A 26,734-nucleotide genomic window follows, 5' to 3' on the forward strand; every position below is an offset into this window, starting at 1 on the left:
CTAAGTCAATGCAGCGATTCAGTGGCTGAGCCCTGTAACTCAGCATCAAGTCAGACTGCTTATCCTACTCTATCTAAACTAGTCCCTGGTCCCCTGAGACTCTCCTCCTCCTATGGACTGATTCCCAGACTTGTGCCCTAGGTCTCTATTTACCGAATCCTAGCCTTATACTCCAATCCCCAGTAACTGGTTATCAGGCTCTTTTTTTCCCCGGCTATATAAGTGACTATTGTCATTGTTAGCATCACCATTATGATTCTGAATAATTAGGTAATCACAAATCATTTTAGTGGGACCATTACTTTCACCCCTCACACTCCTCCAGTTTGGTAAACTCCATTGGTTCCTTATTACCTCCAGAATCAAATATAAAATCTTCTATTTGGTGTTCAAAGCCCTTCATAACCTGGCTCCCTGACTCACCCTCTGGTACTCTATAGACCAGTGACACTGGCTTATTTGTTCTTCTCACTCTGTGAATTTTCACTTGCTGTCCCCTATGCCTTCAGTTTTTATCTCTTCAACTCCACCTCCTGGCTTCTGCAGATTCCTTCAAGTTCTCGCTAAAACCGCACATTCTACAAGAAAGCCTTTCCCTTAACTCTAGTGCCTTCCTTCTATTGATTATTTCCAATATTCCTGTCTATAGTTTGTTCATAGTTGTTTGGTTACTGTCTTCCCCATTGGATGTGAGTCCTTGAGAGCAGGGACTGTCTTTTGCCATTCTTTGTAGCCCCAACACTTAGCACGGCACCTGGCACATAGTAATTTCTTAATAAATGCTCACCGACAAGTTCCATCCAAAAAATGGTGTTCAAGAGGAAAACTATAACCATGTATCCACGGGCATATTTTCCCATGTCTACAAAATCTTCATGAAAATGATCAATGCATGAGTAAGGGAAAGGGGACATATACATACAGAACTAAGCGTGATGTAAAAACAAAAGGCATCAATTTTAAAAACATTATCTACACATACACTGAAGGCATTCTTGATGAAAAATATGAGAACAAAGCAGACTAGCTCCTGCAAGCAGTTTTCCACAGCAAACCCCATCTTTACAGTCACACAGTTAACTGACTGACATGAAGAATACCATATTCTACTGTGCTTTTTTGTTGATTAGAAAAAAAGGCCATGCTTCAGTGGAGCAAAATGCACCTTTAAAAGCTTTCCTATAACAAGGTGTCTCTGGCAAATGTTAAGATATACTAGTTCCCTTGGTAGATGCAACTGCAGAGATAATTCTATCATAATAATGTTAAATTATCCTGCCATTTATTCCCATTTCTTCCCCGAGTTTTGATTTTGTACCCCAGGCTCCATCATTCATTCGGTTTCCTACTCCTGAGCCCAAATCTCCCTTGGACAGGGTCTCAAATAGATGCCCTCACCTTCTCTTTGTATTCTCAGCATTTAGCACAGTACCTGGCACATGGTAAATAACTCCTGGTGGCAATTGACTCCACATAACCTTTGCAATCCATTTGCCCCTGCTTAGCAGATACCCCATACATTGAATTTTTAGTTGGAACATCGTCATGTGGTATTCAGCCCCTTTTGTCCTTTCCCCAGTGGACTGAGACCCATCTTGACCTCATATCCCCCTATGCCTGACTTTTTAGCTTTGTTTCCATGTTCAGTCTGGCTCCCCATGACTCTGCAGGTCTCCCTGGACTCCCAGTTTCTGCCAGTCCTGGCCATCACCAGTCAGACCTGCCCCATGAAGACTCGAACCCTGACATTACATTATTAAGCCTTACTTATCGTTCCCCCCCCCCTACTTTTTTTTAAAGTGATATAGTCCAGGTATGGCTTTGTGTTAATATGATCATAGCTAGTATATATCAGAGTGAAATCGAGATCCAGGTGTTTACTAAATACAAATACAACTCTCTTCATTACCAGTTCTCCAGACGTGGAGAAGTGGTAAACAGAGCAGAACAGTAAGTTAGAGCATTTATTGAGAGCATACTCTATGCTAGGCCTATGCTAAGTGCTGGAGATATAGAGATACAAAAAATAGTCCCTGCCCTCAAGGAGATAATATTCTAATGGGGGACACAACATGTAAATAAAAAAGATATACAGGGAGGAAGGTCTTCTAGAAGGATGGTGGTGTCATTGGCCGCAGTAGGGAAGTCTAGAAGACAAGAGGGTTTGGAGAAAAAGAAAATGAGTTTTGTTTTGAACAAGTTGAATTTGAGATGCCTGCAGGATGTACAAAAAGCAGCTGGTGATGTTGAGCTGTAGCCCAGGAAAGAGGCTAGGGCTAGATATATAGATCTGGGAATCGTCCACATGGAGATGATAATTGAACTCCTTGAAGCACATAAGAATCACCAAATGAAATTGTATAGAATGGGGCGGGGGAAGAAGAGGTCCAGGACATACTTAGGAGATATCCAGAGTTGTGGATGTGACCTGCATGAAGATCCAGGATCCAGCAAAGGAGCTGAGAAGGAACAATCAGACAGTCAGGAGGAGAATCGGGAGAAAGCAGGACCACAAAAATCCCAAGAGGAGAGACTGTCCAGTAAGAGAGGGAGATCAACAGTATCAGATGCTACAGAGAAATCAAGAAGGGTGAGAAAAAGCCACCAGATCTGCTAAGAGATGCATCTGTAACTTTGGAGAGAGTGGTTTCAGTAAATGATGAGGGAAGAAGCTGTATTACAGAGAATGAGAGAAGGGAAATTAGAGGCACTTAGTGTAGATGGCTTTTTCAAGGAATTTAGCCAAGAACAGAAAGGACAATAGTTAATGGAGATAGGATTAAACGAGAGTTTGTTAGTGATGGAGGACATGGAAGGCAGAGAAGGAGCCGATAGATAGGGAGAGATGAAGGATTAGAGAAAGAATGGAGAGGATGATGGGAGAAATCTGTTGGAGAAGACAGGAGGGGATAGGATCAAAGGTGCATATGAAGTGATTGGCTTTGACAAGGAGAAGGGCCACTTCATCTGATTCAGTAGTGGGGGAGCAGTGGGGGGAGGGGGAAGATGTATGACATATGTGAAACAGAGAGAAGAAAAAGCTCTCAGGCAAATGGCTTAAATTTTAAGTATAAGGTGAGGTCCTCATCTGAGAATGTGGGGACTGGAGGTGTTGTGAGAGGCTTGAAGAGATAGGAAAACATTTAGAACAGCCTCTGTGGAGAATGAGAGAGTGTATCAGGGAAGAGTAGAAGGGCTGCCTTGCTGCAGTGAGTGCCTAGTTGAGATTAGATGGCATAAATCTGTACTGGATCCAGTCAACAAGGCTTCATAATTGGTTCCAGCGATAACACATGAAGAGGAGCAAAGGAGGCAGATGGTGGGAGTAACCCAGAGTTGGAATTTGGCAAGGCAAAGCACACACACAAAAAGAGAGCCTCCTTGCCTCTGGACATCATGGTTCTCCTTATGCAGCCTAAGACTGCATTAGCCGTTATGGTTGTCATGTCCTACTTTGACTCATATTGAGGTAGGCTTTCTGTTCTCTGAAAGAAAAAGTACAGCTTTCCGTCAAATCTGCTCTTTGTCCTCTCCCCCTCCTGCTTCATTTTAGCTTATTTTATTTTGAAATCTCTGCTTTGCTTTTCTTCTTTTGGTGGAGAGGGCAGGGATGGGTAAATAACAAAAGGCAAAGTCAAATGTTAAACAGATGAGAGCATCTTCTGAAATGGCTCTTAGAGAATCAGCCTTGCCACCATTCTCCACAATTCTAAATAATAATTAGGATTATTAATGTAATAATAGCTGACATTTGCATAGCACTTAAAAGTTTGCCAAGTTCTTGATGCTCATTATCCCATTTGAGCCTTATAGAAACCCTAAGACGCAGGCACTCTGTATTATCCCCATTTTAGAGATGAGGAAACTAAAGCTAAGAGAAGTTAGTGACCACGGTCACACAGCTAGTAAGCGTCAGGCAGGATTCGAATCCAGGTCTTCCTACACCCTGGCCACTTGGCTGAACTGCCTCTTAACCCATTATAGTCCAGTCACATTTCTATGTATTCTACAGTGACAAAACACTCCAGTAGGAAGGAATGAAATCCAGCACCCTACAAACCCTTTAGGGATTGTCTTTTCCTCCCGGAAGGGAAGGGGAAAGAGAACATTTCTTGAGCACCTACTAAGGCATCATGCTTTAGAAATATCTCATTTGAAGTCTCTCTGTTCTCTTGTTCCCTCTCCTCTCTCTTTTTTTCTGAAGTGCTCCTATCTTATAATTAATAACAGTTTACCTGTGACATTTAATTGCTAATAGCTTCAAGTATGTTCATCATTTCCCTAACTAGACAAAACTGGAGAGCGAGGATCAGGCTTGTATGTCATGCTTCCTATTCCAGACAGACCTAGGTTCTGAGTCACTGTGTGACTGGCAAATCACAATCAATCAGTAAACATTTACTAAGCACCTACTGTGTGCCAGACACTGTGCCGAAGAACTGGAGAGAGGAGCAAAAGACAGTCCCTGCCCTCAGTGACCTTACAACCTAATGGGAGGCTTGCAGCCTAATGTACTGAAAGCTTCTGCCAGACTTGGGGTATTTGGTTGGTAGTCATGGGATCTCGGATCCAAAGGATCATAAGTTTAGGGGCAGAGCCTCAGTGACTGTTTACTCCAACTTTTACTCCCCAAAATAATCCCCTATATAGACCTGACTAGTGGTTATCCAGCCTTTATGTAAAGACCTCCAAGGAAGGGGAACCTGCTGTTTCGTGAAACAACCCTTCCCACTTGGAATAGTCTAACTGTTAAGACTGTCTTCACACCAAGCCAATATTTCTCTCTTTGAAACTTCTGCTTTTTGCACCAAGTTCTGCCCTTTAGGGCCACAAGAAATACCTCTTCTCTTCCACATGTCATCTCTCGAAATAGTTGAACACAGCTCTCATCTTTTTGCTGAGTCTTCCCTTCTGCAGGCTAAACTTGCTTATTTCCTTCAACTGAGCCTCATTATGACATGACCTTGACTTCACCACCCGGGTTGCCTTCTTCTCTGTGTATTTCCAGCTTATCAATGTTCATCTCTAAAGGCTACGTCTGAACCTGACCATGGTATATCCAATGTGATCTGGTGAGGATTGAGTTCAATAGGTCTGTCACTTCCTTATTCCTTGAAGTCATGTCTCCCAGTGCAGTGAAAGGTCAGATGAACTTTTTCAGCTGCTGTTTTATTCTGTTGACCCCTTTGAGGCTTGCAGTCCACTAAAACCCCTGGATCTTTTTCAGACAAACCACTGTCTGACTTTATCTACCCCATCTTGTACTTGTGAAGTTCTTTTTCTTTTTTTTCTTAACTCAAATGTAAGTCTCTACTATAAAGGTCATTTTGAGTCCTGATTCTGGCATCCCAGTGTCCTTCCCAGCTCTGTGTCATTTGGAGATTTGGTAAGCATTCCATCTGTACCTTTCTCTTCTGATGTCTGATGCCTCATTGTGTCCTGGCCATGACCCCAGGCTCTGGAAGACCATGCCATAGAGCATAGTCTCTGACAGGCTCTACCACCCCTCAAGTACAAGGTTGGACACAGAATGTATGAGCAGCCAGGGAATTACAGAGATGCTCATTACTGGAGGCCTGGCCAGCACAAAATAACGTGTTTGGTTGTTTTGTTTTGTTTTTTTTTTGAGGAGGGGGGTTGGCCACAGCAGTTCATTATGTAATTTTAAAAAGTGAAGAGGTGTAGAAACTCATTCTGCATTGGTTTCCCTCTATAATGAAAATCACATATCCCTGTCTGAGGTTGGATAGTATAACTTAGCATGTTAGCTAATATAACGAAACATCTGTTTCAAGTTTCAGATTGTTTATGTTCTTTAAATATAATATGTTCAAGTTTCTAAACATAGTATTTTCTAGATTACAAGTTGCAGAAAAAATGCCAGCCGACTTTGGTAGAGTTTCTTCTTCCGGAAGTTCCCCCGTACAAGTGAAATCACAGATCTCATCCCTAGCGCAGCATAGCTAAGCCGCCAGATACTTTGTTTTGTCTTTACCTTTCTCACTGATTCAGTTCAACTCGATGAGGATTCATAAAGTATCTACTATGGGCAGGGAGGTGGCACAATGAACAGAGAGCTGGGCCCGGATTCAGGAAGACCCAAGGTCAAATCCAGACTCAGATACTTCCTAGCTGGGGGACCCTGGCAGCAGGCAGGTCACTTTATCGGTGTACCTCAGCTTCCTTACTTCCCAGGGTTGTTGTGAGGGTCAGATGAGATAATCATTGTAAAGCGCACGGTAAAGCATCATACATAGTAAGTGCTACATAAATGCTAGCTATGATGGTGGTGGTGGTGGCGGCGGCGGCGGCGGTGGCGGCGGTGGTGGTGGTGGTGGTGGTGGTGGCAGTGGCGGGGGCACTCTGCCTAGTGCTCTAGTACTCCAATGAATCTCTCAGCTCTGGGCATATTCTCTGGCTGTCCCCCTTGCCTGGAATGCTTTCCCTTCTTCTCTCTGACTACTGACCTTTCTGGCTTCCTTTAAGTCCCAACTAAAATTCCACCTTCTACAGGAAGCCTTTCCTAACCCCTCATAATTCTAACACCTCCCCTTTGCTAATTACGTCATGTTGATTCTGTGCATAGCTTGCTTTGCGTATATTTGTTTGCGTGTTGTCTCCCTCATTAGACTGTAAGCTCCTTGAAGGCGTGAGCTGTCTTTTGCTTCTTTTTGGTTCCCTAGAGCTTAGTACGGTGCCCAGAATATTGTAGATGCTTGATAAATGTTTGTTGATTGATTGAACCTGTGATCTCATCAGTCTGTATTCCTTCCAACAATGCAAACCACAACCTACACATGCCTGTCCATCTCATGCAACTTTTTGTCCATGGCCTCCTATAAGTTGACACCAGGAGTCCACCCAATATTCTTGGAGCCTTCCTTGCATTATGTTGACATCACAAGAACACAAATGGAACATGTTGGCTGCCCATCAGTAAAACCATACACTAGGTCCCAAAAGTCTTGTGCAGTTTAAAGCTTTACTAGGTTAAGCCATTTTAAACCTGTACCAACCCATTTTCAGTTTTGCTCATCTATTTTCTTGATGGCATCCTTTTGCCCACTTCTCTGTAATGCCTTGGGTATAATACAGTGCAGCTTGCTCATCCCCCCATATGCCTCTCCAGTGCCCTTTTGGGCATCTCCAACTTCCGTTCTTCATGGCAGAGACAAAAAGGTAGAAAACGAAAAGTAGCCTCCACCCACAAGGAGTGTGCATTCTCCTGAAAGGGAGGAGGCACAGCTTTCTAGTTTCCATTCTGATTTTCATATAGAAAGAATATATGTTGAAAGTAAGGGTGGAACATATAAGAAAGCCTTCATTTGCACTCTGGAAACTGTCCTCAGAGAAGCTCCATGACACCAACTATTGTCTTAATGCCATGAAGTACACGCAGTAACGAATTCAAGTAAGAATTATTAGGATTTGAAGGAGAAGTGAAGAGCAGATTGCCTTTTTACTAGGGATGAAAGAATTCCATTAACTCTGATGTGACCTCAGGATAAGGGTAGGCCATTCTGACCTAATAAATTTAGTTTATAATCCTGTTTTCGCTTAAAACTGAGTGTGTGCAGTCAAGCTATGCTAGATTGTGGTAAAGGCAATTTGTTTCTGGACTCTAAAGACAAAAACATTTTTGGTTTGTTAGGAAGACAATCACGTCATCAAAGTCATCCATGTTGCACAATATTAAATGCAGGTCATTTTTGCTTCATAAAACTAGAGTTCTGTGTCTAGGATAAAATCCATTAATAATCTGGAAATTTGATTACATGTGATTTGATGCTTCAGCAAACAATTCAGCATCTTCTTTATGTACAAGGCACAATCCATCAATCAGAACGTTTATTGAGACACTCACTCTTGTGTGCCCAGCACTGTGCTTACAAATAAGGGGGGGAAGGTATAAAATCATAGATTCTAAATGCCCTTTAAAAGGCAGCTATTGCTGGTGCAGTGGATAGATTACTGGATCTGGAGTCAGGAAAACTTGAATTCAAATCCAACCTCAAAGACTTACTGGCTGGGTGACCTTGGGCAAGTCCCTTAACCTCTGGTTGCCTCACTTTCTTTAACTATAACATGGGGATAATAACAGCATCTACCTTGCCAGGGCTGTTGTGGGGATCAAATGAGATAAGATTTGTCGAGTGCTTAAGCAAAGTGCTCGACAGAGCAGGCATCGTATAAATGCTAGCTATTGTTATAATTAATAATAGTTCCTGCCTCGCAGGATTATTGGGAGGATCGAATGAGATAAGATTTGTAAAAAGTGTTTAACACCCTGCCTGGCACATAGTAGGTGCTCTATAAATGTTTATTTCCTCTGGGAACTTTTGTTCCATGTAAAGAGGGGGGAACCAACAAGAGGAAATTCTCTTCTGGATCTGATTGTCACTGGCAATGAAAGACTGGTTGCTGGAAGGGAAACAACTGAGAAGCATGGAGGGGTGAGAGACAACTCCATCTTAAAACTTGTGAAAGAAAAAGAGAGGAAAGCCTGGCATAGTCTGATGCATATCCCAGATTTCGGAGTGCAGCTTTCAAAGGGTTCAGAGAAATGCCAGATAGGATCCCATAGACTAAAGCTACAGTGGAAGTTGTCCAAGAAGGATAAGAAGTTTTCAAGAATGATCATTCTGAAGTCATATGCAAAAAAAAAACAAAACAAAAAAAACCCAAAACCATTCTAGGGAGGAGGGAGAAAAGTGGCTATGCAAACAGGTGGGGGGTGGGGCGGGGTTTGTCTTGTTTTGAAAGTGTAAAAGATGGAAAAAAGGTCAGGTGACAAATGGTTACAAAAGCACTGCGCGGACCTGTAAGAATGGTGCTAGGAATGTTTAAATTCAGACTGGGCTGAGCTTGGGGAAGAAAGCTAAGGATAACAAAATTGGTTTTTGTTTGTTTTGGGAAAGAGGAAGATCAAAAAGGGACAGAATCGCTGGTTGAGCCAGCTGGGATAGTGATGCCCAACTGCAGAGAACAGCTAGTTAGTACTTATTTCGCTTCTGTTTTTTCTACCAAGGAAAATGACCTTTGAATTGGAAAGAACAAAACACTTCAGTAGTAGGGAGTAATCAGAGAGATAGGAGGAGAGAACAGATGAGTGTCTGTGGTGGTCTCAAGGAAGGAGATATCAACTAGAAGGTCAGAACCTCGGGATGAAATTTTGTTAGGGGAAGGGGGAGACTGGGGAGGAGACTGAGAAGGCTCAATTTCCGTATCTATAAAATGGGATCATAATAATAGCTCCTAGTTCACAGGTTTATTGAGATGATCAAATGAGATATTATATATGTGTGTGTATGTGTACATACATATATACACGCAAATATTTTTATATAGATGCAGGTATAGGTATACATAAATTATATATAATTAAATATTATATGTATTGTGATATGTGGATTATTGTGATGATCGAATGAGATTTTAGATAATGTTATCTATATTATATATTTTTATATCTTACATAGAAGAGCTTTGCATATCTTAAAGAATTATATAAATGTTAGCTATTATATTATCATTATTAATATTATTAATAATGATAATAACCTACAAGCATTACTGCTGAGAGAGAAATTCAAACATCAGTTTCCTCTGCTAATTGTTAAATTTTCCCCTGGCAAAGTCTTCTAACATTTTATAGTGTTCATAAACAAAGATGAAATTCTATGGAGAGATTAAAACAAAGATACAAGTTTAATTATAGACTTTCTTTGATATACTTAAACAAAACTATAGAAATAATAATAATGTAGCTGTTTTCCTGGAATATTAAGACCAGGTTCTGATTAAACAAAAAGCCTCACCTCCCTGACATTAAAAAAGAGAAGTGACATTTCCTTTGGTCAACAAAGGGGCCATGCCTTTTTTACCACTCACTTCAAGGGATTCTTCTTTCAGGGGGGTCAAAGGTAAATATTTATTGCTGTTGAGTGGTTTCAATCGTGTCTGACTCTTCATGGCCCCATTTGGGGTTTTCTTGGCGAAGACACTGGAGGAATTTGCTGTTTCCTTCTCCAGATCATTTTATAGGTGAGGAAACTGAGGCAAATAGGGTTAAGTGACTTGCCCAGGGTCATACAGCTAGTAAGTGTCTGAGACTGGATTTGAACTCAGGAAGATGAATCTTCCTGACTCTAAGCCCAGTGTTCTATCCATTGTGCCACCTAGCAGCCCCAAAAGTAAATAAGGAGGTGGTTAATTGGACTAATCAAAAGACACTCCTGCCCCAAGTTTGGTTACCAGCCTAATCTGTTTTGGGAAGTTGGAATTCCTTCCTGATTGAATCTAGGAACCAGTTTGGGCTTTGCTAACTAAAAGATCAAGCACTCTGTACCTTGATATCCAGTCCATAGTCAGACAGCAAGCATTTATTAAGCATTTACTAGGTGTTAGGTATTGTTACTTGGAAGGCGATAAGTACAGATCAAGCTTTAGGACCAAAAACTTTAAACAAGGACACCGACATAATATTACAAAATAACTTTTTTAAAGAGAAACAGGGCCATATGCTTCTAAAATGCCTTTGTTAAGTGACTAAGTCTCTGTAACAAGTACCCCATCATACCTAAGAAATTGGCAGGTGTCATGGTCGTGCTCCTCTCAGCGATGTTTGAAATATTGTGGAGAATTGAAGAGGCCCAACAGGATTGGAGAAGAGCATTGTCATCCCAGTTTTCTAAAAGAGAAGGAAAATGGAGTCTATAGACTATAGGCCGATGATTTTGACTTCTACTGCTGGTAACATTCTAGAACAGGGCTGTCCAACCTTGGGTTATCTTAGGGCCACGTTAAAATAAAATAATTATTCGAGGGCCGCACCCAGAATAAAAAATACAGTACGCTAATAGAAAGTGGGGAAACACGTGTCATCAATACAATAGGCAAAGGCACAAAGCGCGAAAGCAAACACAAAACAGCAAAGCAACAACACAACAGCATAAAGGTGGGTGCATATCAACTATAGTCTGCATGGTACAGACGGAATGCATCCCACAGATCAATTGAAAATTCCATGCAATATGTTCCGGCCGTAATATTGCTTAAAAACACCAAAGAAAATTAACATCAACTAGATTATATATTACTGATGGAATTAAAAAATCTAATGCTCATTCCACGCAAATTATTATTTTATTTTTTCACTCGTGAAAATTAAAACTGCAGGCCGCATGCGGCCCATGGACTGTATTTTGGACAGCCCTGTTCTAGAACGTATTATTAAAGATATAGTTTGGAAGCATCTAGAAAAGGAAGCAGATCAGGATTTTCACGAGGAACAGGAAGGTCATGGAAAACTATCCCCGTTTCCTTTATTGACAAAGTTACTAGACTTGTTGAGTGGGGGAATGTGGGACATAGAGTTCACCTAGATTTTAGCCTAGTATTTGATAGAATCTTTCATGCTATTCTTGTGGAAAAGATGGAGAGATGTGGGCTAGATAACAGTAAAGTCAGATGAATTATGAACTGGTTGAGTTTCTGTACATTATGAATAATTATAGCTTTATAAATATTAATAAGAGCAAATATTAACTTTTAGAAATAGCTATTTACTCTGGTGGTATAGTTGGTATAAGACATCCTTCTAAAAGCCCATGACACAGTCTCCTGCATACCTACTCCAGAGAAAAAATGAGCTCAAGCTTGGAGCATGTGTGTGTGTGTGTGTGTGTGTGTGTGTGTGTGTGTCAGAGAGGTGGCTCACAGCTTCCCGGTGGATGGGAGTCCTTTTCTTCCCTTCCTGGGCTACCCCCTTAGCCACGATGTAGGGTTTTCTTCAGGGCTCCATTCACAGCCTTGAATCTGCCTTTCCTCATCACATCTGTTCTTGCCTCCCAGTACTGACACTGTATCTGCTGTTCCAGGACGCTGCTAGGCCTAGGAAGTTGATGAAAAGTGCCAATCCTGGGGTCCCAAAGAGGGGGGTTAACATCGTTCATCATCAGTCCTCCCTCCGGAGTTATGATTTAGTCATTATATTGGTCAGAGTTCTTAAGTCTTCCAAAGTTTGTCTTTAAATGGTGTTATTATTGCATTATGTAAACTGTTCTGGTTCTACAAACTTCACTGCATCAGTTCAGACAGGTCTTCCCAGGTTTCTTTGAACCCATCCATTTAAACATTTTTAATGGAATAATAAGTATTCCATTCCATTGACATACCACAGTTTGTCCAGAAATTCCCCAATTGATGAGCACCCCCTTAGCTTCCACTTCTTTGCCACTACAAAGGGATATGTATACGCAGGTCTTCTGAGTCCAAATCTTACGTTCTTTCAGTTGGATGACTGCCCATTCCCTGCCCCCACTCTCCAACACTTTATTATATATTAAATCTTTCCTAATTTTATTCTTTCTTCCCTTGACCTCTCTGAATTTGTGCAGCCTATCTCTGGAACATACTTCTCATTTTAGCCTATTGAAATCTACTTCCTCCCTCCTCCTCCTCGTAGCCTTCCTTGGTGACTTAAAAACTAAGAAGAGACCAGGTTGTAACTGTTAAGACAGTGGTGACTTTTTTTTTCTTTTTGGTAGGGGCTAGGGGGGTGTGAGGAGAGGGAGAAAGACAATTTTCTTAGAGTGTTAGAGATGGGAGCTGTATTACGGAGGGTTAAGGATCAAGCTGGCAGGAGTCGTTACCTTCCAGTGAGAGGTCGGTAATCTTTGTTTCATTAAATGAGTATGTGGGATAAGCAAGGTAGTGCTGTAGATAGAGCACTGGCCCTGGAATCAGGAGGACCTGAGTTCAAATGTGGCCTCGGACATTTACAAACTGTGCGACCTCTGGGCAAGTCACTTTAACCCTGTTTCCTCCCCCTAACCCACTCCGAAAAAATGTATGTGTGAGAGAGAGACAGAAAGACAATTTTTTGCCAGGTTGGAAGTTGAAGGAATAAAACTTAAAGACCGGAGCGAGACTTCTCTCTGGCAGCTCCTTGAGAACACCTTTATGTAATATTGTTTATGGAACAAGTTGGTCAGTTAACAAATATGTATTAAGTGCTTACCACAGGCATTAGTGCTGAGTGCTGGGGATAAGCAGAAAGGCAAAAAAAAAAAATCTTCTGTCCTCAAGAAGCTTATGTTCAAATAGGGAAGACAATTTGTGAATAATTAGGTACGTAGAAAATATATACCGAGTAAATGAAAGATAGTCTCAGAAGGAAGTTTCCTAGGAGAATGAAGCGGGGTGGAAAAAGAGAATGGGAAGGACCTCCTGCAGTACGTGGGATTTCGGCAAAGTCTTGAAGAAAGTCAGGCAAGCTAAAAGGCAGAGGTAAAGGAGAAAAGCACTCTGGGTACAAAATGAGTGTCACAAGCAAAAGAACCGCAGCAAATGTATTTGGCCAGAGTAACCGGATCATAGAACATGGAGGAAATAAAATATAAGACTAGAAAGGTAGGAAGGGGCCGAGATGTGAAGGACTTTAAATGCCAGAGTTTTTCCTGAAGGTGACTGGGGACCTTTGGAGTTTATCGAGTGGGTGGAGAGTAGGCATAAGATGATCAGATCTGTGCTTCAGGAAAGTCACTTTGGCATTGGAGCGGAAGATGGATTGCAGCAGAGAGAGACTTGAGGCAGGGAGACCGACCAGAAGGCTATCGCAGCGATCCAGGGGAAACATTATGGTTACTTCAACAGTCTAGGAGAAACGTTCTAAGAACCTGTGCTAGGTGCTGACTCCATGCATGGAGGGAAGGAGATGATATACACAATAGATGTTGTGAAGGTAGAGAAAAGATTGGACAGCAGATTGGATAGGTGGGGTATGGGTATCGGTGAGTAGTCAAGGGTGACATTAAGGTCATGGGCCTGGGTGCCTTTGACATTAATCACAGAGTTGGAAAGAGGAGAGATTTTGGGGGAAGGAGAATGAGTTCTGTTTTGAACTTGTTAAGTTAGAGGTGTGTACAGGACCTCTGGAGTGGGCACTTGGGGCTCACAGAGAGAGCAAGACCAGATAAAGAAATCTGGGGACCCTTCACACACAAACATAATGCCATACAAAGGCTCAGGGGGAAGAGTCAGGAAAGACTTTTGATGGCATTTGAGCTGGGCTTTCAATTCAGTTCAGTGGTCATTAAACACCTACTATGTGCCAGGCGTTGTGTGGGACACTGGAAATAACAAAGACCAAAAAAAAAAAGAATCAGTTCCTGTCCTCAGAGTTCATTCTACTAGGGATGGGGAAGGAGAACAACATGTACGTTGAAAAGTAGATATAAAATAAATGCAAAGAATTTAATTTGGTAGGTAGCTAGGTGGTTCAGTGGATGGAGCACTGGGCCTGGAGTCAGGAAGACCTGAGTTCAAATCTGGCCTGAGATATTAGCTGTGGGAACTTGGGAAAGTAACTTAGCCTCTGTGACTTAATCCACTGGAGAAGGAAATGGCAAACCACTGCAATATCTTTGCCAGCATTGAGATGCTATAGTCCACAAGGTCATAAAGAGTCAGACAGAACCGAACAACAATTTTGGGGGGAAGAGCACTAGAAATGGGCTGAGGTGATCAGGAGGGGCTTTCTCTAGGAGGAGACTTGAGCTGAGCCTTTAAGGAAATAAGGGATTCGGTGCCACTGAAGTAAAGAGGAACAGCGTCCCAGGCACGGGGGACATCCTGTGCAAAAAGAAAGGAGATGGGATGCTGTGTAAAGGAAAAGGTGAGTGGGCCAATTTAACTATAATAGACAATCCATAAGAGAGAGTCAGCCTGGAAAGATAGTTTGGAGACAGACTGTCAAGAGTTTTCAATTCCAGACACTGGGGAATGTAGGTAATATAAGAACCAAAAGTATTGATAAAATTCATTTTGAAAATGCCATAGATGGCATTTAAAGAGGAATTTATGTTTTATCCTAGAGGCCGAAGGAACCCATTGATGCTTCTTCAGGCACAGAGTAGCACATTTGGATCTGTTCTGTATCTATTTGGTAACTATGTAGGGCAAGTAGGTGGCGCAGAATATAGAATGCCAGGCCTGCAGTCAGGAGGACCTGAGTTCAACTCCTGCCTCAGACACTTACTAGCTGTGTGGGAGTCACTTGTGAGGATGTGACACTTTAATCCAAGGGAACTGAAGGGATAACAAGAGAGAAAGTATGGAGGGAGGGAGGGAGGGAGGGAGGGAGAGAGAGAGAGAGAGAGAGAGAGAGAGAACACCCTGGGGCCCACTTATACAGGGCAGCAGGGGATGGTTAATCCAGCAAAAGAGCCTGGAAAAGGAGGTACAAAAAAGTCAGGAATGAAGAGAACCAGGAGAGAGCAGCGCTATGAAAAACCAGTCAGGAAGAGTATGTAGCTAAGGGGAGTGTGGGTCTATATCACTGGTACCAAACTCAAATAGGATGTGTAAGGATTCCTGTGGCCTGCACAATGACTTAATTTTAAAACATAATGCCATCTATGGTGTATTGTTTTATTTTTTCTTTTGTTGAATATTTCCCAAGTTCATTTTAATTTGGTTCAGCCCACTCAGGAGTATTGTGGGCCACGTGCAGTCCTCAGGGGGAGCATTTGCCTCCTCTGAGGTACGTGGTCAAACATGGTAGAAGGGTCAAGGTGACTGAGAACTGAAAAAAGGACTTTAAAAGTTGGGTTGGAATCAAAATTGAATGCTGCAAAATCATAGCAGCCAAGCTTGACCCCAAAGAAGAGACATGAAAAGGTTATCTTCCCCCCACTTCTTTTCAGAGGTGGGCAACCTTGGGTGTAAAACACCATCTCATGTCAGAGTTTTTCAATTCATTGCTAATTTTGCTGAACTGTTTTTTTTTTCCTTTTAAAAATTCTCTATTATAAGGGTTGACTCCCTGAGGAGGGAAAGGAGGGGACTGAGAAATGCATGTAACATACGACCTAAAAATATCAATAAAATTTGTTTTCCTAAAAAAAGATGAGTTAGATCTAAACAAATAGAGGATGACAGGAGAAGAGACTACTATACATAGGTTGTGATACTGTTTTCTATCTCTGACCAAACAGGAAGGGTTTGAGTGGACTGGGTCTGGACTAGAAGACAGTATTGGTTCCTTGATTGTAGCACTGTTAGCCATAAAGAATTTCCTATAAAGTGAGTCAGTACCCTTGGGCAGGTGTCACAGTGGATAGAGTGCTTGGCCTGAAGTCAGGAAAACTATCTTCCAGAGTTCAAATCTGACCTCAGATACTTACTGGCTGTGTGACCCTGGGCAAGTCACTTAACCCTGTTTGCCTCATCTATAAAATGAGCTGGAGAAGGAAACAGCAAACTGCTCCAGTATCTTTGCCAAGAAAACCCCAAATGGGGTCACAGAGAGTCAGACAGGACTGAAATGACTGAGCAACAACTTTACCCCACAGGAGAGACTGTAGCAAATACCCAAAGTACCACAAGAATTCTTACCTAGAAAATCATCCCATGGAATTGGACCCAAGGACTGTATTAAAACAAATCCCTAAGGAATGAAGAAGCATTTATTAACAGTGAGTTATGGGATAGATTACTTAAGACAGTTGAGAAAATTTGTAAGGAACTGATTCTGGCAAACTCTGCTGAGATAATTTCACCTACTTCAGTGAAAAGAGTATGATTTCCAGACTATATTATTTATGGCTTGTCCATACTGGCCCAAAATTGCCCCCAAAGTGATTGGGATAAATCAATGATGAATGAAATGTCAGGGATCGGTGTCTTTTCAAATAAATCCTAAAGTCCAGTGAACATAAATGGTGTTCAGAGGGTTCTTCAAATCATCAGTATCAGTGACCAGCTATTAACGATGACCTTATTTGTATAATTTGTCCCATTCTCCCCTTTTCCCTCATTCATATTTTCATTGTAAAGCGAGGGGGAAGAAGGGACTGTACTTGCATCTGAATCTTGTATCCACCAACCTTCATTAATCTTCAGTTTCTTAAGAAAGAGTTGCAACCAGAGTGGCAAAGTTAATTGAAATCTAGGTGAAGCAGTAGATGGAGCACCAGGCCTGGAGTCAGGAAGACTTCATCAGGAAATACAAATCCGGCCTCAAACACTAACAGTGTGACCCTGGGCAAGTCACTTAACCCTGTTTGCCTCAGTTTCCTCATCTGTAAATGAGCTGGAGGAGGAAATGGCGAACCACTCCAGTATCATCACCAAGAAAACTGCAAATGGTGTCACAAAGAGTTGGACACAAGTGAACAACAATAAAATCTTCTAATATTCCTGTCTTCCTTTAACAATCCCTTTTCCCCTAGAACAAGAAGATTGTTTTAAGTGAGACTTGGGGCATATTTATGGAAAAGATAGAGAAGGTGGGGTGGGAGGGTGACAAGGCAGAACTTTGCTGATTGATACAAATAAAATATTTTTTTTTAAAAAAAGAAAAGAAACCCCAAGGAAGCTTGCATTTTCTAGGGAAGAAGTTCAAAACATAGGGACTATAGGTCTGTTTTTTTAAAAAATATTTTAATAATTGTATTTCAACATAATTGGTTTCCTTTGTTTATAAAAAGAGAGGAGGAGTGAAATAAGATATGAAAGGCAATGTTTACATTTTGGAAAGGCTTCCTTTCAAGTTTTAGATTCCTTATTTTGGAATCTTTGATTCCTGGGAAAAAGGCAGGTAGCAGCCACAAGCCCAGTCCAGCAAGCACCTCCCCTGTGTTGGAAGCATGCTGGTGAGTGGAGGGGGAGGTCAGTAACACTGTACCCTGAGCCATTGGGTGGCATGTGAACTGGGAAGAAAATGGGGAGTGTGGGAGGAAAGTCGTTGAATGATTAGAGAAGTAAGTGTTGATTAGCTGTGCTCAATTGAAACCCCGGCCAGTGGTAAGTAGTTTGTGGCTGCTTTCATTTAACCTTTCGTGGGCCTTGGTGAGGACAAAGGGAGCCCTGGTTTAGCAGAGCCTCCCAGGAGAGCACAAGAGGAAGAGGAGAGGATGCAATTAGTAGTTCAGGAAAGGCAACCCCATGCAACTAACCGTCCGCTCTGTTTTCTTCTACAACCAGCAGCAGGGAATGGTGGGGGGAGCTTTCAGTGAGTTTTTTTTTACTTCATCGAGAAAACTGATTCAAAGCCAATTTATTTCATGCTGAATCCAGTGAGCTTTTGCTGAATCCAAAATCGCAGCTTGAAAAATGCTGTTATCATAAATCCCTGTGTCATTTCAGCCCTTGTTCGAATATTTCTAAAGATTTTTATTGGGAGGGTTTATATCCTGTTTATGGATCATTAAATGATGGAGTGTAGGAGATGTTGCAGCAAGAGAATGCAGAGACCATCTAGCTCAGAACACACACATACACACACACACACACACACACACACACACACACACACACACGGCAAGGAGCCTGACGTTTGAGGGAAGTTTAATGACTCACCCAAGGTCACAAAGCTAAGCGGCAGTGGCAGGATTTGAACCAAGGTCATAAGAGGTATTTAGTCTGGAGTAGAGAAGATTTGGGGCAGGGAATGAAGGAGGAGGTAGCTATCTTCAAGTGTCTGAAGGTCTGGCACACAGAAGAGGTGCAGGGCTTGCTTGCTTTGTTCCCCTAGACTGGAACAAGGAGCCATGAGGCGAACTTAGGCTCGGCATAGGGAAAAAAACATTAGAACCATCCAGAAGTGGAATGATAGCCGGCATTTATACAGCCCTTCACAGCTTGTAAAGTTTTACCTGTGTCCCATTGGATCCTCACAACCACCCTGGGAGGCAGGGGCTATTATTACCCCCGTTTTACAGGTGAGGAAACTGAGGCAGGCAGAGGTTAAGTGACTTGTCCGGGTTCACATACCTAGTTATGGGTCTAATGCTGAATTTGAATTCAGGTCTTCCTGACTCCAGGTCCAGCACTCTATCCCCTAGTGTCAACGAGCAGCCTCAAGTAAGGAAGGTATAGGAAGGAAAGAGGGAAGGAAGGAAGGAAAGAACGGGGGAGGGAGGAAGGAAATAAACATTTATTAAGCACCTACTCTGTGCCAGGTGCTGTGCTAAGCACTATACACACTATCTCATTTGACCCTCACCACCACCCTGGGAGGTCGGGGCTGCTGTTATCCCGTTTTACAGATAAGGAAAATGAAGTCACTTAATACCTGTCCACCTCAGCTTCCTGTATAATGGGGATGGTAACAGCCCCTCTGATCCCAGGTCTTTTTTAACTGAGATTCTGTAAGCATCATAGAGAGGTGTGGTCTGAGCCAGCCACAGGCCTATCTGACACTTTGAAGCCCCTCTGGGAAGACTCAGAATGAAGCTGTCCAGGTAATAAACACTACATGTTAACCGAGCGCACACACGCGCACACACACACACACACTCACACACACCCCTTCAGAGCAGTAGAACAAATCCAGGAGGAAGACAAAGAAGGAACCTTTTGCTTGTCATTTTATTTAATTGGATCTGTCTGAGAAGCAGAGAATTGAGCTTCACTTGCTTCTAAAATGGAAATCGATGCCCCTAGTCATTCGGTCCAGGCAGTCTGAGACAGGAAGCATTTGGACGCACCTTTTTTGGTTCTTTAACCAAGGGCTATACAGAAGAAAATCCAGTATGTTCATCAGTCGGACCTCCCATTATATGCATGTATCAGCGGACATCAATAAGCATTTATTAAGCACTTCCTATTTGTCCTGCAGGCATAATGCTAACTGCTGGGGCTAAAAACAAAGCAATGCCCTTCAGAAATGACGTTCTATCAAGAGTGACAACATGTACACATTTGAGTACATGCCAAATACAACATACGTGTAAACTTTGTATGTATGCATGCATATGTGTATATGTGTGTATACATTTATAACTACATGCAAAATATAATATATATGTAACTTCTTATAACCAGATATTTGCATAGGTATGTATATATACACACACGTATGGATCAGCTAAGTAGCTCAGTTAATAGAGCGCTGGACCTGGAGTCAGGAGGACCTGAGCTCAAATTTGGCCTCAGGCACTTTTAGCTGCGTGACCCTGGGCAAGTCACTTAACCCTGATTGCCTCCCCAAAAAAGAAAAAAAAATGGGGATAATAATAGCTCCTCCCTCCCAGAGTTGTTGTGAGGACCAAATGAGACAATAACTGTAAAGCGCTTATGTACCTGGCACGTAATATAAAGGCCAGTTGTTGTCATTGTTATGCGTGTATACATTAGGTGGCACAGTGGACAGAGTGCCGGATTTGGGGTCAGAAGACGCAGCAGTGCCGCTGAGTTCAGAAAGGGAAGTGATGTCACATATCTGGGAAGCTGAGTTTGGAAGGGGGGGACCTCTGAAATAACGAAATGGCCATTTTCAGAGCACGGCCAGGCCCGATGACAAGGAACCACACGTCTCTTAAGAAAAAAGATGTGAATAATCATGCCTGAGAAAAAGGACTAAAAATAACACCGCACATAAAGCTGAAGAAATATCACAGGACTGCTTTTTTTCTGCTGGCGTATTACTGTAAGACTTTGTACAGTGAAATAATGGGATTATTATTTTTTATTTCATTTCACACTTGGAGATGCTGAAGAAAACTCTGCTGTAAGATAAGAGCATTGTGGATTTGCTAAGGATCCTATTGATTGTCAACAAAAATCGAATTGCTGTAATTTATCATATCTCCAATTACTAATTACTATACTCTAGAAACTATAACTCTGCTGATTGTATAGCTTCCATGCTGTGTCTTTGTAAGAAATACAAAGAAACAGTATCCTTTTGTATCCTTTTCTTACAGGTCCTATATAGAATAACATACTTTAAACTCATATCCATGTTCACATTGAGGATAAATATGCCTTATGGTTTTTTAGGTCATTTGCACAATGAAATGTGTCTAACCATTTTTTTTTTCCTAATTAATATGTGTGAATGACAGAGAGGGAGAGAGAGAAAAAAGACACAAAGTCTAGCACCAATATGGTGGACCCCGGGGAGCAAAGGGGTGGGGACCGCTGGGTTGCCTAAGGAGGGATTAATTGCTCGGAATCAGAAATGGAGCAGGTCAAAGTTCCCAAGATGACCAGAGTGGGATATGTAGCAGAGAGGAGAGATGGAGAGAGAGGAAGAAGGAGGGTGGAGGTGGGGTGGAGCGTGCTTGTTGTTGGCTCAATTGTAATCTTGTGTAAATCTTTCTGGCAAATTGGAGTAGTGTGGCCTCCGCCCTTCCTCTCTGGGAGGAGGCAAGATTTTCTAAGACTGGGGGTGGGAGATGAGTCAAGGGTGTGATATTCTATATCAAGCTCTGCCAGAAGTTTCCTCTATGAACTTTGAGAGACCGTATAATCATAAGATAATCATTTAGGCAGGACCGTACTCCATCTCTCCTAGGAAGATCATGACCTACTTTATCCTTTTTTAAAAAAAAATCTCTGGTTCAGGGTTTGAAAACTGATTTGGGCTGGGGTCAGAGGAAGAAATTAGGAAAGGATACCACAGCATCAAAGAATATTAAGGATCAACCCAGGCAAATGGAGGGATTCCTCATTGCTTCTTTCAGGACCCTGGGGTTGGGGGAGAGAACCAAATAGCCAGTCTGCAAGCATTTATTAAAGCATTATCTGTGTAGCAGCCGTGGTGCTAATCTCTGAGAGTACAGGAAAAAAAAAATGCCACAATTCCTGTCCTCAGGGAACTTACATTCTAACCAAAGAAAGCGACAGTAGATGAAGGAGGCTGGGGAAAAGCTTCAGGTAGGGCTTTAGATGATAAGCAAAGGAAGGCAGGAGGTAGAGATGAGGAGGGAGATTGCCCTGGGCACAGAGGACAGCCAGGGAAAATGTACAGGCAAAGCTGGAATGATGCCTTCTAGGGAGAGTGAGGAGGCCGTTGTCATTGGATCACAGAGTACTTCAGGAGGTATGTAAGGTATAACAAGACCGGAAAGGTAGTAAGAGGTCAGGTTGTGGAAGGCTTTATAAGCCAAACAGAGGAATTTACATTTGATCCTGGAGGTAATAGGGAGTCACTGGAGATGATTGAAAAGGGGAGTGATAAGGTAGGATTTGCACTTTAGGAAGACCAATTTGACAACCAAGTAGCAGTTGGAATGGAGTGGGGAGAGACTTGTGGCAGAGCTGGTCCATTTTTCTTGGTTCTCCCTCTGCCACCAGTTTTTTCACAATACTTTGCTTCTTCTAACCTGAGACATGTAGCGTTCTCCTTTCCTTATCTCTGTCCCTTAGAAGGGTGCCTCTTGTGTGGTCTTGGTGTCACTTCAATCACGAGTAATAACCACCATGTCCTTGCTTTAGGTGCAAAGTTCCCTATCAAGTGGACAGCTCCAGAGGCAGCCCTCTATGGAAGGTTCACTATCAAGTCTGACGTGTGGTCCTTTGGAATCTTACTCACAGAGCTGGTAACCAAAGGGAGAGTTCCCTATCCAGGTAAGACGAGAAGTCCAGAAAGGAGAACTGCTTGGGATTTGTATGCCCCAATTATGCCATTTGGTGATTCATTCATTCATTTCCCCAGCACGACCACAATGACTACCAAATAGCCTGTACTTTTTAAGCGTTTGTAGACCTGAATTGCATTTAATGAATTCTGCAAATGTGTTTTTTTAAACTCCAACCAAAATTGCAAAAACAACTCGAGTTTCCACAGTGCATTCTGAACATGACTGTGGTGAGAAGGTAGTGTAAATATGGGAGATGGAGAATGGACCTGTTATTGCATTGATAGAGGGATCTCCAGGTTCAGGAAACTCCTACCATTACTATTTTTATTATTACTATCATCCTTCTTTCTCAAAGAGGACCAGTGACATCACTAGGGTGATATCTAGACTTGCAAGTGAATTAGATTTAAGTGAGGCAGAGCTGCACAAAGTCATCAGCTTCATTCTCCTCCAGAGTCATCAGAGTTCAGTGGCAAGACAAAAGTCAAGACAACTGGCAACGGCTCCCCCTTTATCAATGCAATCTGGCACCATCTCTGCAACTTCTGGGCTTTTGCCTTAAAGCAGTGGTGAAAATTCATGTAGAAATCGATTCCCTTCTATTGATTCCCTTCTATCCCTAAGCATATTGACTTAGAAAATGATAAATTAACATTATCTATGTTGCATTGTATTTTTGTTGTTGTTCAGTGTTTACCAATTACATTTTAACCTGGTTTATGCTCTTCTCTGGACTTTCATGGGATTTGTAGCCACTCAGTTTTGACACATCTTGAAACACAGAAAGATTATGTGACTTGCCTGAAATCACACAGCTAATATGTGTGAGACTTCAACCCTGGTTTCTCTAGCTTCAAGGCCAGCTCTCTAACCACTGCTCCAGGCTGCCTTAATGTATAATATTCCCACTTTACAGATGCTGAAACTAATGTTCAGATGAAGTACCTGTGGTTCATACACAGCCAGCGAGTATTGGGGTCCTAACTAGCTGTGTGACTTTGCGCAAGTCACTCACTCTTTGTGTACCTCATTTTCCCCATCTTTAAAATAAGGGAGTTGTGGCTTAACAACATTCCAGTTCTTAGAGTCTATCCTTCGGCAATAACTGTGTACTTATCCCTGCATTAAGTAAGCCTGGACAATAGCACTCAAGACCAAGTATCAAAGGACAAAGAGCCTTTGGTGGCAGAAAAAGGGGGTGCCTAAAACATGGACATGGGGTGCCTGAGCAACTAAAGATGATACAGATGGAAAGACAAGGGTAATGTTTATTATTAGGATAGTAGGGGTTCCTGGGTCCTGAGAACAAGGGATGGGAGCAGCGGTAACATAACTCCTGAGATCCAGCTGCCATAAGACCTGGGTTTGAATCCTAGCCTCCTGCATATTATATAATATCATGTACGATGTGGCTGAAGCAGCTAGGTGGCTTAGCGGATAGAATGCTGGGCTTAAAGACAGGAAGACCTAAGTTCAAATCTAGCCTCAGATGTTTGCTAGTTGAGTAAGCAAGTCACTTAACCCTGTTTACCTCAGATTCCTTATCTGTAAAGCGAGCTGGAGAAGGAAATAGCAAATCCCTCCAGTATTTTTGCCAAGAATACCCCCAAAAGGGGTCACAAAGAGTCCGACACGACTGAACAACAAAATGTGTGGCTCTGCTGGGGCAATATTGTGAAGGGATGGGAAAGTTAATTAAGTACTTTTCCAGCTCTGAATTTTTTTTTTCCAGCTCTGAATTTTAAATGTCTTGATGCTCTTATGCCTAGGCACTATGAGAGAGAGATAAAGGTGGGAAAGGTATAGTAGTCTTTGCCCAGAAGGAGCTGAGAGAATGATTGGGGAGATTACAGGCTTATTCATAATTATCGCGAAATACAAATATAATGGTAAAAAGGGCAAAAAGAGGCACAAAGCAGGGTGAGGGTCCTGAGGAACTTCAGAGATACAGCAGTTGGCCCCCTGTAGCTTCACCCTGAGGCTTTCTTGGAAAACAAGAGGGGGAGGGAAGGGTCTTTGGCCAAAGAAATTGGGAACCTGAAGCATCCGTCTTATGCCAGCAAGAAGTCATTTTGAAATGTATTTAAAGTTTTCAAGCAATTAGCAACTGATCTGGGCGCTTAGGCCCCACCCCACTCAGAACTCATGAAATCCTTTTCTCCTCAGCAAGAAAATAAGGATCGAAGTCCCAAAGTTGAAATATCACAGGCAATCAGGTTTGCAGAAATCCTTGGAAAGGAGGGGTTAAAAGATTTCATTTGCTTGGTGATTAAACTCTGCCCATCAGACCCACACACTGAACCTCATCTCTGCAGGATAGAGCTCCAGATGGCCAGAGCAGAGTAGAGAGACTATTCATTAGCATAGTGAAAGAAAAGGTTCACTGCTTACTACTGAATACCTCAAATATTCTGGGCATAAGTATTTATTGACTGCTGTAGGATGAGATGAATACGGGGGAAAAAATTTTTTCAAGCATTCAAGAGCCCAGGTTTTTTTTTTTCCCCTAATTATCAGATTCATGCTTCAAGACAGTGGCATCCTAAAGATTTTTTGGCGCTTTAATTTGTTCATTTAGATACTGTCTCTTGTCCTCCCTGCAGCAGTTATTATCCTGTAGTGGCTGTCCTGTGTATGGTGTAGTGAAGACCTGCCTCTGAAATGTTAAGGAAATGTCGTCCATTTACTGATGATTGAAGACAGAAAGGCGGTCTCTACCCCATAAGCTCAGCACGCACACGCATGCCTAAGGAATGAGCTAAAAAACCAATGATACAAAAGATAGCTAAGATTAATGAGTGACTGAGGCCTCCTGCAAATACCCAGGGTTTTTTTGTAATCTCTTTGCAGTCAGGGGAGCCAGCAAGGGCAGATTAATTTGTAATCCCTTTGTTCAGGTTTTTTTTTTTAATGAACATTTTTGGTGATTTCCAGGGGACACAGAGAAGGAATTATGCATAAATAGCATCCCTTCTCTCTATGTTATATATCTTCTCAGCTGCTGGGAGTGCCAAGTAGCCGTGTAGGCAAAATTGACAAATCTCCCATCTCTGAAGTGCTGGCAGAGGGCATTTTAGCAATCCGGATGTAAGTCAGCTTTATTGATGCTGCTGCTGCTGCTGTAGCTCCCAACATGCACATGTGTGTGTGCACATTCTAGGAACAGTTGAGCAGAACAGAAAAGGGGCTACTGTGGTGGAAGCAAACAAAACACACCATGGAAGTTTAGAATTGCTTCTCAGGAAGAAAACATGTCGGTGTCAGCTTTCTATATTTTGAGGATTAGAAGCCATTCTTCCTCCCCACCCCCCTTTTTTTATTGCATAGATTTCAAACTAAGTCCTTCATGGGATGCTCAGGCTTGTAAGTCATTGAAAGTGCTCGGTGCCATCTGAAAAAGAAAACACCATTATTTTGAATTTCTGCTGATCCTAAAAGCCCCAAGAAACTTAAATTTAGTGAAGAAGAAAAGTGAGAAAAAGAGAGGCAAGGTATACAATTATTGAAGTTCAGGCTTTTTGATCTAGACCAGCTTTATGGTGAAGGAAATGGCCTCATTTTAGCCCCTCAGGATTGGATTCCTGAATAGAATTAATTTTGAAAAGGACCTTAAGTAAGAAGAAAAAGATAACTTATAAATGCATGTTCCATGGGTTTGTCAAGTGTTTTGGCCAACCTTAAAATAAAGGCAGTGCGAAGCAGAGAAAGAATGAGACAGGCTCCGGGCATGAGGGTTGGCCAAAATTGAAGGCTGAAGGAAAGAGAGCATGATAAAAAAAGACACTGGGAAGAGGGAAGGCTATCCATATTGCGTGAGTACTGAAATTAATGATGAATAATTGAAATTGGACGTGGCACAGGAAGAATTGTTTGAAATGATATAAAAGGAAGAGAGAAACAGGAGAACAGAACATACGATGACAGCTAGGTGATGGTGCTGGCTAGAGCATGAGATCTGGGGAGAGACCTGAGTTCAAATCCCACCTTAGACATTTACCAGCTTGTGACTCTGAGCAAGTCACTTGTTTTCTCTCTGTCTCAGTTTCTTCATATGTAAAATGGGAATGATAATGGTGATAATAGCATCTACCTCCCTGGGTTGTTCTGAGGACCAAATGAGACAACACAGGGAAAACACTTGGCACAGTTTGTGCTATAGTTTGCTGGCTATAAATTCTAGTTATTATTAGCTTGCTAATGACTACAATAATGTGAATGAAAATAATACGAAAAGGCAGCTAAACTCAGATTAAAGGCAATGGCCAATATTAGTGACAGAGGACAGATGAATGGAGCCCAGTTTCCCAGTGCGTCAAACAAGTGGATTATTGGGTGAATGCCCTTCCACCCCAAGCTGGTAC

At 42.1% G+C, this 26,734-nt stretch overlaps 1 protein-coding gene across 5 annotated transcripts in view; it reads left to right on the forward strand.

Moving 5' to 3' along the window:
• The window catches only part of FYN (FYN proto-oncogene, Src family tyrosine kinase), a 300,014-nt gene that overhangs the window by 262,400 nt on the left and 10,880 nt on the right, over nt 1-26,734 (forward strand). For all 5 annotated transcript variants that reach the window (XM_036766548.1, XM_036766549.1, XM_036766553.1 and 2 more), the window contains one exon: nt 22,228-22,359. In XM_036766548.1, the coding sequence (XP_036622443.1) occupies nt 22,228-22,359 (132 nt within the window). The remainder of the gene's footprint in view (nt 1-22,227; nt 22,360-26,734) is intronic.

This window comes from Trichosurus vulpecula, chromosome 7 (genome assembly GCF_011100635.1).
Source record: "Trichosurus vulpecula isolate mTriVul1 chromosome 7, mTriVul1.pri, whole genome shotgun sequence".
In the NCBI taxonomy this organism is placed as follows: Eukaryota; Metazoa; Chordata; class Mammalia; order Diprotodontia; family Phalangeridae; genus Trichosurus; species Trichosurus vulpecula.